The sequence below is a fragment of the Erythrolamprus reginae genome, chromosome 4, assembly GCF_031021105.1.
Source record: "Erythrolamprus reginae isolate rEryReg1 chromosome 4, rEryReg1.hap1, whole genome shotgun sequence".
Lineage (NCBI taxonomy): Eukaryota > Metazoa > Chordata > Lepidosauria > Squamata > Dipsadidae > Erythrolamprus > Erythrolamprus reginae.
In genome coordinates, this window is record NC_091953.1 from 98,099,852 (window position 1) to 98,113,380 (window position 13,529).

Consider the following 13,529-nt stretch of genomic DNA (forward strand, 5'->3'; position numbering starts at 1 on the left):
TAAATATCTGAAGCACTAGTCTTGCAAAGACATTTGATTTAATATGTATAGGAGAACTGTAGAACTTCCTAAGGACACAATGAGTTCAGCTGAAGAAACTGAAAATATGAAAACATTTTTCCATTACCAGAATTCATTTTTAATTTCAAAGGTAAGATATGTAATACTTACAAATATATATTGAGTATTCAATCTTTAAAAAAATATCCTTTATCTATGTAAAATTTCAATGGATTGAACCTTGAATTAAGGTTGTACATCATTATGGTTGAACATCAAGGCATTCTTGTGACTGCAAATTTGCAGCTTTTTCGATGACAGTTGTTAAGCAAATGTCACAGTCATTAAGTCAATGCTGCAATTATTATGTGAATGTCCTAATCATTAAATAAACCAATTCAAATGAATATTATTTTACCTGAAATTGGAAAGAGCATCACAAATGATACTCATGATCCCATTTATTCAATGGATTGTAGACCTGATAATATTTGCCACTCATGAGAAAATTGCCTATACATGTAGACTTTGCATGGAGAACTGTAATAAAATATGGTACTCATTTATAGAAAATATGATAAAATAGTAATCATATAAATGTATATATGTATTTGCATATTATTTGCATTAGATTAGTATGCCCCGAGTCTTCGGAGAGGGGCGGCATACAAATCCAAATAATAAATAAATAAATAAATAAATAAATAAATAAATAAATAAATAAATGCATAGAATTGTAACTGTTTACTATTTTAAGAAACCATACAATTTTTTGGAATCATACTTCTTTCTCAATGAAATCTTCTCTTCTCTTCTCTTCTCTTCTCTTATCCCCTCCCCTCCCCTCCCCTGAAAGAGTAGTAGATCCTTGGAACAAACATCCAACAGACGTAGTTGGTAAATCCACAGTAACTGAATTTAAACATGCCTGGGATAAACATATATCCATCCTAAGATAAAATACAGAAAATAGTATAAGGGCAGACTAGATGGATCATGAGGTCTTTTTCTGCCGTCAGTCTTCTATGTTTCTATGTTTCTAAATATACTAAACAAACCAAGCGTTCTAGAGGGATATAATTTTACTAGCTACCATCTGTATTGTAATATTTATTTATTTATTGAATTATATACCATCCGTTTTGCTTTCAGGAAACTATCTAGCTGAGTGGATGAGTGGATGTGGTTGTACTGGCTCTCTCTCCAAGTCCATATCTTCTATTCCTCATCAAGAAGAAAACAATAATAGTTGTCATACACAATCATGCTTCAAAGCACATAGTACTCTGGAGTCCAAATATGATTCTCTGCATAATCTGGCATATTAATAATATGTACTGCACCTTCTGCTTTTGTAAATGTTTTGCATTTCTTTCCAGATCATGTGTACTGCAAGTCAGCTGGGAGTCATTGATTTGCTGAAGGAGTCCGGGGAACTGCTATCATCTGAGACTGTGGCAGAGCGCTTGAAGACCAGTCTCACCGGGATGCAGACACTGCTGCGGGCCTGCGTGGGGTTAAAGTTCCTGAAAGTGGAATGGAAAGATGGCAAAGGTGATTCTGTTAACAGAAGGAAGCAGTTGTTTTAAAATGATCACAAAGCATTATTTTCCAAAAATGTTAGCCCTTTCTGGTCATTTTTTCTCATTTTTCTTTTTTGATTTAGTCATTGTAAAATAATTATACATACCAGTAATGAGTTTTGATTACTAATTTATTTTGCTAGAAATGCTATATGCAGAGAACTTAGCCAGTCTGCCAGACTGTAACTTATTTCAACCAGTGGTGAAATCCAATTTTTTTTACCACCAGTTCTGTGGGCCTGACTTGGTGGCCATAGATGGGTGGTCATGGTAGGGGAAGGATACTGTAGTATTCCTTGTGAAGGTCTAAGGTCACATTGTTGGGCACGTCCTAACATGTTCCTAACCACATACGGATGCTTTGTCACCTTATGCTGTTAGGATAAGTTAGCATGAATTTTGCTCAGGCTTTGCAATTACAGATTTCTAAGTAGGCCTGGAAGGTTCAGAAAAAGTTCATGTTCTCAGAAACGGACAGTTTTGAATGAGATCATGAGAAAGATCATGGGAGTCCTGGCTGGCACCATTAAGCACATTCTTTTACCTCGCTTCTCACAAGCTTTCTGTAAACATCTATGCTATACCTGCAGCCTTACCTATGATGTTGGCAGGCTCATGAATTACAGCATCATTTAGAACTATGCATGTGTATTAGCTGCACTAGGTCATAGAAAACAGATTGCTATAAAAGGTGCTGTGTGAAATAAATTAGGTTTTAAGAAGTTAACATACGTATACATAGAGCCGGGGTGGCGCAGCAGGGAGAGTGTTGTACTGCAGGCCACTGAAGCTGACTATAGATCTGAAGGTCAGTGGTTGAAATCTCATCACTGGCTCAAGGTTGACTCAGCCTTCCATCCTTCCGAGGTGGGTAAAATGAGGACCCGGATTGTGGGGGCAATAGGCTGGCTCTGTTAAAAAGTGCTATTGCTAACATGCTGTAAGCCGCCCTGAGTCTAAGGAGAAGGGCGGCATAAAAATCAAATAAATGAATGAATGAATGAATGAATGAATGAATGAATAAATAAATAGGTTTTACGATTGGTTAGGATGAGTTAGGATAAGTTGATTATTTTGGTTCTTTTGGCTCTTTTGGCTTCATGGCCTCTTCACTAATAGAGTAAGTCCTTTGGCTTTTTTCACCCTGCGATGCTATTTGTCTATTATTCAATCTATGGTGATTCAATAGGATACTGCAAAATCTCAATTCCCATCTCACTGCAGGGGAAGGATACTGCAAAATCCCATTCCCTCCCTACTCCTGAGGGAAGGATATTGCAAAATCTCCATTCTCACCCCACTCTGGAGCCAGCCAGAGATGGTATTTGCCGGTTCTCCAAACTACTCAAAATTTCCAATACTGGTTCTCCAGAATCTGTCAGAAGCTGCTGGATTTCACCCTTGCAACAACCCTTTTTGGAATGCCAGATCAAATGTTTAGGGTTTCATGACTGAAATATACTGGAATAAACTTAACCCTGCTGTTCTGTTCGAAAAAACTCCCTAATCTTATGTTCCCGGGTCTATTTGACCCGGACTGCAAATTGATCATTTTAGGTACCGTATATACTTGAGTATAAGTCGGCCCGAGTATAAGCCGAGACACCCACTTTTGCCACAAAAACTGGGAAAACTTATTGACTCGAATATAAGCCCAGTGTGGGAAATACAGTGGCTACTGGTAACTTATAAAAATGGAATATTCTTCTATTGTAGCTTCTTAAAATTGTTTTTGTAGAAGAATTAAAAAAAACATATGAAGAACGGTTGCAAGAACTGGGTATATCTAGTTTAATGAAAAAAAAAAGGACCAGGGGAGACATGATAGCATTTTTCCAATATCTCAGGATTTGCCACAAAGAGAGTCAACCTATTTTCCAAAGCACCTGAGGGCAGAACAAGAAGCAATGGGTGGAAAGTAAACAAGGAGAGAAGCAACTTAGAACTAAGGAGAAAATTCTTGACAGTTGGAACAATGAATCTGTGGAACAGCCTGCCACCAGAAGTTGTGAATGCTCCAACACTGGAAGTTTCTAAGAAGATGTTGGATACCCATTTGTCTGAAGTAGTGTAGGGTTTCCTGCCTAGGCAATGGGTTGGACTAGAAGACCTCCAAGGTCCCTTCCAACCCTGTTGTTATTATTATTATGTAACTTTTTTCCTTCCAAAATGTTTTTTATTTCTTGCATCTTTCTTCCTCCCCTTCCAAAATCTTTCTTTTTCTAAATTCCAAAACCCTCTTAAAATATCTTTAGGAATCTTATCTTAATCTTAAAACCTGTTATCTTAATCTTCATTACAATATCAGTATAATTTTCTTACTAATTGGGATTTCATATATTCTTTCAAAACAATTGCTTAAATCAAACTTCCATATAACAAATATTCAGATTTTCCATTTAAAACATCTTTCATAAGTTAAAATCATTACTATCTCAATAGATGAGTAAATAACAATTGGGGGTTACTCAATCATTAATTGTAAAATCTTTCTTCTACATGATATTTATCTTGCATAAGGAGAAACCATACTCTTAAAAAAGGTAAATCTATTCATATTAATTATGTAGAACAAATGATTAATGACAAAATTCATACTCTTAATAATATTATCCTAACCTTTGTATTGTTTTAAACAAGTCAGCATTAACAATCCTCTTGGGTATAAGTATAGTTGGAAGAAAAAGTTTAATTACACAGAATTATCCCCACTTGAAGCAACAATTTCTTACAAAATAACCTATCCTGTTAATCAAATTTAAATGGGTAACTTACATTTTACTTGTACATTTTATTTACTGGTAAAATAGTGTTGTTGGCTTGATCAGAAGAGAAAGCCATGGTTTTTCCCTTCTGAAAGTCTCTTCAACCCTCCCGCCCCTTCCCCCACTGCTTCCTGTAGAGGAGGAGCTGTGATTGTTACAGCCTGCTGCCAATCAGATAGCTCTCTCAGTGCCTCCTTTCTGTATAGAGGAGGATCTGTGATTGGTTCAGCCTGCTGCTAATCAGGCAGCTGAGGGGTATTGCCAAGAGCAGAAAGGAAAAAAAACCTCATGAGGTTTCTTTCCTTCCTGCCTTTCACATCGGAACTGTGGAGCTTTGGAAAATGCTGCAGGGCAGTTTTCAGGTCAGTGAAAGTCAGTGACTCTACTATAAGTCGAGGTTGGATTTTTTCGGCACATTTTTTGTGCAGAAAATCTCGACTTATACTCGAGTATATACGGTACTTATATTTGGTCTTTTTGAAAGCTTTTTTCACCTGGAAACAGGTTTGAACATTTCTGCACACAATGGAATGAAAATTGAACTGGAAAAATTAATCCTTATTGGTTTATTTTGCACATAAATGTGCCTCCCCCCAGTTTTTGTGAAAGTTTTTTCAATTTATGGATAGTTTTGCTTGCAAAATCCATTATATTTTACTAAAGTTGGTGTGGGATTGGTAGCTTGAACATTTCTGAACATAATGATATGAAAATTGAACTGGAAAAATTGATGCATATTGGTTTATTTTGCACACAAATGGGCCCCCATGCTTATACTCAAATAGGCTTATACTCGAGTCGGCTTATAACTCGAGTATAAGACAATATGGTTTTATATTCAAAAATAAACCAATAAGAATCATTTTTTCAGTTCATTTCTATTTTTCTTATGTTCAGGATTGTTTCAAAAGGATATTCCAAATATTTCTAGCCAAATATGTATAAAAAGTGACAATAATGGCACACAGCAAGGCTGAGGGGGTGGTGGTGGCCCTTTTGTGGCAAAAATAAACCAATAAGAACCATTTTTTTCAGTTCATTTATATTTTTCTTATGTTCAGGACTGTTCAATTTAGTATATCAAACCTTTTGGGGGAAAATTCCTTAGGGATTTGTAGCCTTAAAAAATAGAAATTGACACGAAATTCAGAAAGGATGAGGGGAGGGGCTTTTTGATCAAAATAAAAATATAAGTCTCAATTTTTCCAGTTCAATTTTCATATCATTATGTTCATAAATGTTCAAACTAGTTTTCCAGTTGAAAAAGTTTTCAAAAAGATCAAATTCAAGTACCTAAAAAAAATATTTTTGGTCCAGTCATATACGAACAGAAACAGACTCGAAGTGATGATTTTTTTTTGCCCAGAAAACAATTAGCCACCACCCCAAAAATATTTTTTGATGATCAGCATTGTTAAATTGAGTAAATGAATGCCTAAGATTTTAAAGAATATTTCGGATTTGGAGCATAAAAAAATAAAAAGTGAAAATGGATGCAAGCAGCCAGGGGGGGGGGGCTTATTTCTGATGTTAAAAAACCAATAAGATTCATTTTTTTCAGTTCCTTTATATTTTTCTTATATTCAGAAATGTTCAAGCTACCAATCCCACACCAACTTTAGTAAAATAGAATGGATTTTGCAAGCAAAACTATCCATAAATTGAAAAAGATTCACAAAAATGGGGGGGGGGCATGCATTATATCCGCAAAATAAACCAATAAGATTTACTTTTTTCATTTCAATTTTCATATCATTGTGTGCAGAACTGTTCAGACTACTTTCCAAGTGAAAAAAGTTTTCAAATTGACCAAACATGAGCACTTCAAATGAAGAGTTTTCGGTCCGGGTCGTATGTGACCCGAACAGAAGATTTGTAACTTTTTTTGCCCAGCAAAAACTAAGCCCCCCCCCCAAATTCTCATAGAGAGAACCCCTGAAATGATGAAAAGTCATGAAATTTCAAGTTTCAGATATGCAGGGAAAATGTTTTACAGGGGACTCAAACTTGGTTTCGGGTCGCATACGACCCGAACAGAACAGTTCACTTACAGTGAACTATATGCTTTGCTCATCTGAAAAGTTTATGGAATTCCAAAATGGTGTTTTGAAACAATTTATAATATGCTTTCATTTTCAGACTTTTATGGAAACACAGAGTTTGCTGATCTCTTTCTGGCTAAATCAAGTCCAAAGTCTCAGTATTATACCATGAAGTTCTATTCAGAACACGTACATCCATCATTCCAATACTTGCCTGAAATGGTGAGGTAAGGAAAGAGTATTGGAGTAAAAATCTTTTCACCAAGGGCAGTTTAATGACTAATCTTCCTTTCTCACAAGGATTGGGAACTTGAGTCCTCACTCAGGCATTGCTGTTATATTTTCCTGATTATTCACTTGTTTATTGTAGAATCATCAACTGTCTCTTTTGCGACAGTAATTCCTGCATAAATAAATTTCTTGAAGTGCTATTCTGTGGAGTACAAGAGATAAAGCTTCAACATTTTGTAGTGAGCTGATTACCCACACCCATTTCCATTTGTACTGGCTGCTGATCAGTTTCCGGTCACAATTCAAAGTGTTGGTTATGACCTATAAATCCCTGCCTGGCATCAGAGCAGAATATCTCTGAGACCACCTTCTGCCGCATGAATCCCAGTGGCTGATTAGGTCCCGCAGAGTTGGCCTTCTCCGGGTCCTGTCGACCAACCAATGTCGGCTGGCGGGACCCAGGGGAAGAGCCTTCTCTGTGGTGGCCCCGCCCCTCTGGAATCAACTCCCTCCAGAGATTCGAACAGCCCCCACCCTCCTTGCCTTCCATAAAATGCTGAAGACCCACCTTTGTCACCAGGCGTGGGGAGAATTACCACCTTCTTCCCCCCTTTTTTATTATGTTTTTGGCCTTACTGTATGATGGATTAAGTTGAATGTGTATGATTGCATAGTTAGAGATTTTACTATGTTATTAATGTTTTTTAAATTGATTTAATTTTTTACTAGTGGATTTGTAATGTACCTTCCAGTGGTGCATGTTGCAAATTCATTTAATGAAAATTTAATTATTGATACATATTTCTGGAAAATATGTCTCCACCCATGCACACACATGCCTGCGCACACATATATACAAAGCTAACTTGTAGAAGGATGCATTGAAATTTTTAATATGATTAAAACCTTTGTTTCAGCAAAACAAACCACATTTGATCAAAACCCCAAATCCAGAGTTTAATATCAATGTGAAAAAAATCTTTCTGCTCTCTACTACCCAAGAAGAAAACACACTTGGTTAAAGGCTATTTAATAACAATAAAAACACACAATAAAACAAGAAGGACATCAAGATCTCAGTTCAATTTACTGTCTTTCTAGCTTTCCTTTACTCTTTAAAGCTTGTGATGTTTTTGGTGTACTGCAAGTAATATTGTTTACTATTTGAATACAAGCACTATTTGTTGCAGAATATAATAGAAGAACATGGTAGAATATAACTAATGTCATTTATTTTACTTTCAATTCTTTTTATAAAACAAACAAAAAACTCTTCTACAGGGATGGAAATCCTGAGATTCTGTCCAAACACGGCATTTCTGCACAACAATTTTTTGAACCTCTGCAAAGGTAAAACTAGCATTTTTATGATTTTCCTATATTAAGATTAGGCAGCAAATAGCCGTTTTCCTTTGTTTTTTCTTAACCTATCTCATTTTTGCAACCTTGCAAATATTTTCATAAGGCTGAAAGTCTAAATTAGCAATACTGTTCACCTGCAATGATTTTGCCCAATGTGTCACAAGCAGAACCAAAACCCAGGCTTGTTCTTATTGCTCACATTATTCCATTCAACTTATAGTCAAAACCTGGGGACTGGGTTGCGAACAACATCATCATCATCAAGCAATTTATCTATTATGAACATTGATGAGGAATAGGTTGTTTGCAAGAAGAAAAAGAAGTAAATAAACATTTTTCCTCCTTATCTTCTGCTTTCAAATTCTTCTGTTCATTATTTCCTTTGAATTAAGTTGCTCGCCATGATACCAATTTGGAAATCTATCTAGAATGCTGGATTATTTTTGAGATGCTTCCAGGACAGCTGACTCTGAAGCACTTATTGACATATTTAGCAGTTCAGTTCAGAATTGCTCAGTGTTTAAAGGAAGCATATATAGAGAATAATTGGGAATAGTTCATTGAGGTACATATGGTCTACTAATGCCATCATATTCAGTTCAGATATTTAATAACCTGCTTTTTAAAAACCAGATCATTAACACAAAAGCCTGCAGAAATCATGGCCACATAATGAAAAGTATAATTCCAGTTTTATAGTTTGATGTTAATCAAGCTATATATCATTTAGTTTTATGTCTGTTAATCATCTGGCAGTGCAAATTTTAATTCTAGATCAAAGGAAGGTGTTGAAAACCTTTCCAAGTTTATGAACGAGAGTTGGACTCTGTATTCAAAAGAAGTTGTATCTTCATTTGATCTTTCTGGTTTTCAGCTCATTTATAATCTGGATGGTAAGTACTGGAAGGTCTTCACTATTTCCTTATTTTCAATTTAATGTGATGTGATACTCAGGTTCTATGAAAACAGGTAATTTCCTGATTGAAAAAGGTAGCATGAAGGATTCTATCCTGTGTCTTCCCTCTCCTAGAATTTAAATGTTGATTGTAAATATCAATTTTAAAATGAATTATCTTATCAGTAGTATCATGATCCATGAAAGAGCTTATTGTTGGGGTTAAAAGGAGCAGGTTAGAAACTGGAAGACCAAGAGTTGTGGTCCAGCCTCAGGCAGAAACCCATGAGGGTGATCTTGGGCCAGTATCTGCTCAGCTCTAGGAGGACACTATGGCAGTTCTGAAATCTTGACAAGAAAACAGGAGGAACTTGCCCAGGTGGTTGCCAGGAGTCAAAACTCAGTTAAAGGAACACACGGAAAAAAATGTATGTAAAATTTTATAGAACGTATCAGAGATCTACACTTACTGTAGTGGGGTTTTTAGGAGAAAAGACCCTTGAAAAGCTGTATATCAAGTTTGGAAAATGTTTTCATAGACAGAATAAAAAAACCCTAATTTATAAAATAGATACATTGCATAGAACTGTAAGCAATGGTGGAACAGAGAAGACTGGATTAATTTCTGTTCAGATTTTATTTCAGACACTTAGAATGTATTTATTTATTTATTTGTTTATTTTGTCACGTAGGTATTGGTGGTATACAAAGATATAATATTTATATACATGATACTAGTAAAAGAGAAACATTAGGACAGGGGACGGAAGGCACTCTGGTGTACTTGTGCACACCCCTTGTAAGATCTTTAGTTTTAATACAGCAAAGCAATCAGAGAAACAGTGGTGCAAAGAATGGGAGTGGAATGAAAAATAGTATCTAGTAGGATAGATTTTAAAATAAATGAACTCCTTAGAAATAGTAAAAAGGTAGTGACAAAAATGTAACAGTGTAGTGCAATGAATCAGACAACATATTTTAATTAATATATTTGTTTAAATCACAATATTATGTACTTGTTTAGCCCAGCTACATAAAACCTAAAGTGATGGAGATAATTAAGAAATCTTAATAAATGTTTTAGTAAATCATTTCATATGTTGGCATACAGGATATTTTTCTTAGTTCCTTTTCTTGCATGTTGGTTTCTTTAAGGATTCAGTGTTGGCTTAGCCAAGGAATTAATTTCTACGTACCCAAATTGTACTGTGAAAGTACAATTTTCTGAACTTCCTGAAGTTGTGGAAAAATCAAAAATATTTAGCGAATTTTCAGATGATTCCCAGATCTCTTTCCATGAAGGTAATATATGTTTTGAATAAATATCTCTGCCATTTTAAAAAGCACTACTGAAAGAAGCTACTAGTATTGTAGAGACAATCTTTATTAAAAGGAGAATAAAATCTTTTCCCAAGATTATAATAGGCTTTGACAGAATCTTACATTGTTAAAAACTTTATTCTTTTTACAGGGGATTGTTTTAAAGATCCACTTCCTGAAGCAGATCTATACATATTATCAAAAGTCATATATGATTGGAGTGATGAAAAGTGCATCCAGCTGCTAACAAAATTATTCATGGCCTGTAAGCCAGGTAGGCTAGAAAGAAAAAAAATGCCATTTTTGAATGGGAAGAAAAGCCAGCCTACATAGCTGTTTTATGTGCTAACAAAAAAGCTTTGGCAATATACAAGTACAGTACTATGGTTCAGAATTTTGGTTGTGGTCATTAAGCCATACATCACATGACTGCTTCGCTCAACAGCTACAATTCCCATCTCCTAATTGTGGTTGTTAAGCAATTGTAGAGAATTAAACAGACAGACTGAAAAATTGCCTACAGAAAGAAGGCAATCCACTGTCTTCCATGCAGTGCGTTGAAGAAAGGAAGTTAGAATCCTATAGGTCTATGATTATTTTATTATTTTATTATATTTGTCAAACAAATATGGAAGTATTGTTTGTATTAACAAAACAAAGTATAAAGAAGTGAAAAAAGGATAATAGGATAGAAGGACAGGGACGGTAGGCACAATAGTGCGCTTATTCACACCCCTTACAGACCTCTTAGAAAAGGGGAGAGGTCAACAGTAGATAATTTAAGGTTGAAGATTTTGGGGTTAGGGGAAGAAACAACAGAGTTAGGTAGTGAGTTCCAGCCATTGATCACTCTGTTGCTGACATTTCCTGCAGTCAAGTTTGGAGCGATTTACATTTAGTTTGCATCTATTACGTGCTCTTGTATTGTTGTTGAAGATGAAGTAGTCACTAACAGGAAGGACATTATGCTGTATGATTTTATGAGCAACAGTTAAATCAGTTTGGAGGTGACGTAGTTGTAAATTGTCTAACCATAGTATTTGAAGTCTGGAGGAGTAAGGTAGTTTGTTTTGAGAGGAGAAGTGAAGGACTCTTCTTGTGAAGTATTTCTGGACTCTTTCAATTGTGTCAATGTCAGTTATGCAATGTGGGTTCCATACAGGCAAGCTGTATTTGAGTATTGATCTGACAAATGTCTTGTAAGCTCTGGTTAGTAGTTCAGTGTTTCTGGAGAAGAAGCTTCCTAAGATTAGGTTTGTAACTCTTAGTGCTTTTTTGGCAATGTTGTTACAGTGAGCTCTGGCACTTAAGTCACATTTATGTACAGTATAATGGCTCACATTCACAGAAGAGAGTGGAGTCCCCGGAGAGGGGTGGCATATATATCCAGTAAACAAACAAACAAACAAACAAACAAACAAACAAACGTGTTCTAGAGATGAAAGAGACAACACATTTCACATAATTTGGGTAAGAGAAAGAGGGTGAAGACAGCCTTCCTAATAGTTCCCAAAGTATACGATTGGTCTGCTTCATTTGGTGCCTATAGATTCTCTCTAGGGGTGTAGAAAAGTAAAGAATTCTGCTTGGAAAAAATAATTACTTGTGTTTCTTTGGTTTTGGAATCTGACAGAATTTTATTTCTTTGGCCCATAGCAGGCTGTTCCCTACCCTTTTTTGCATGGAAAGGAACCGATGTGCAGAGAAAGGAAGCACAGATCTTCCGGGTCAAAGTTTCCTTTCTCCAGCCCATGTAAGAGTTCCCTCTGCTCCATGTGCCAGCCTTTTATTTTTTACTCTTCAGAAACATAATGATTGTTAGCTGTCCACCTTTGTCTGGCAATGGCTTAATACACAGTTGAAATAGGTGAGAGCATGTGGGGCAGGGAGAAGGCCTGGGCCTTTTGGATGTCATGCAGTGGGGAGAGGTAGGGAGGAACAGGCTGAGACATCCGGGGCCATGGATGGCAGTTTTGTATATCCTGGAAGGCTAGGTGGGATGGTGGGGACAGATAAAGAAGTGGGAAGGAATGGTCCCTATGGTGTGTTTTTGGATGCATTGCTAAGTGCCAAACTTTGATCATATGAACACAGGGGCATTGCAATAATTGTAACTTCAGACAGGGATCATAATTCCCTTTTTGGCAGTGGTTTACTCTTCAAACTTGTTTTAATTTAGTTTCTGAACATTTTGTTACCAGACTAGGCAACACCATCCCTTTATTATTAAATGGATTATTAAACATAATCCCCTTTGTTTAGCACCATTGTAGTTTTGGACAGTCACTGAATGTGCTGGTTATAAATTGAGGAATATTTACAGTGGGGAAGAAATAGTGTTGATTTTAGACTGTGTTGCCAAAAGAGGTGGTAGCAGATTTGGAGACAGAAAGGTGGAAATTTTCTATCTAATAAATTAGATACGGATCCTTTTGCACATAAAATATGTGCTGTAACACTTTTATAAATTTATAACCTCCTGGAGGAAAACTTGAAATTTTTAAAGCACAAATAATATTTCTTAACTATAAAATCTAAACTCTGAGAACAAATTAATAATTACATTTTGGGTCACATTCTCTAACCAGTATTGAACCATATACTGTGGAATCCACTTTCTCTCATGGGCACCACTTTCTCCCATATGTACCTTCCTACCATAGGTACCCATAGGTACCTATATATTAGGAATCCTATTTGTTTCTTACTCTTTTAAAGCAGTCAGAGGGATACCATTTATCATTGAATGTAAGCAAAGTCCACTTGAGAAAAGGTTGCTTAGAATTTCCATAATGGTTCAATTAAGAGGTATAAGCAGTGTCAGAAGCAGTCCTGAGTTAAGTGGACTAAAATATTATATGTTATGAGTTAGACAAAGCTGCTGCTTGGCAAAACATTGGATCTGCAGCTTGGCAAAACATTGTAATATCTTTCAGAACCCAAGGAGACTAAAATAGATCATGGTCTTAGCCTAGGAAAAGCCCAAAAACAATGTTGTTAGAAGAGGGGCAAAGTTATGGGAGAGAAAGATCACAGTCTCAACAATGAAAATGAGGTGGTAAGAAAACCACTCCTTTTCTAGGCAACTTATATCTGAATTAACCAAATTATTTTTGCAACAGGTGGTGGAGTTTTAGTGGTGGAATCAGCTGTTGATGAAGAAATATCGGGGCGTCTTTCTGCTAATTTGTTCTCCATGTTAATGTTGCTTCATTCTGGAGGAAAAATACGGAAACCATCAGAGCATCATATGCTCCTCAACACAGCTGGCTTTAAAGATATTCAGTTTAAGAAAGGAAATGTCTTTGATGTCATTTTGGCCAGAAAATAA

General features: G+C 36.0%; 1 protein-coding gene across 1 annotated transcript; it reads left to right on the forward strand.

Moving 5' to 3' along the window:
* The first annotated feature begins 43 nt into the window (after positions 1–43).
* On the forward strand, positions 44–13,529 carry LOC139166861 (acetylserotonin O-methyltransferase-like). Its single transcript, XM_070751025.1, has 8 exons — positions 44–151; positions 1,380–1,554; positions 6,488–6,617; positions 7,903–7,971; positions 8,758–8,876; positions 10,034–10,180; positions 10,350–10,472; positions 13,321–13,529. The coding sequence occupies exons 1-8, from the start codon at positions 44–46 to the stop codon at positions 13,527–13,529; spliced, it is 1,080 nt and encodes a 359-aa protein (XP_070607126.1).

What these genes read in the sequence shown, in the direction of transcription:
- LOC139166861 (XM_070751025.1), top strand. Translation starts at nt 44, where the DNA reads ATGTATAGGAGAACTGTAGAACTTCCTAAGGACACAATGAGTTCAGCT. An exon ending in TACTTGCCTGAAATGGTGAG is followed by an intron (nt 6,618 to 7,902) that starts GTAAGGAAAGAG and finishes ACTCTTCTACAG; the next exon opens with GGATGGAAATCCTGAGATTC. An exon ending in ATTCATGGCCTGTAAGCCAG is followed by an intron (nt 10,473 to 13,320) that starts GTAGGCTAGAAA and finishes TTTTTGCAACAG; the next exon opens with GTGGTGGAGTTTTAGTGGTG.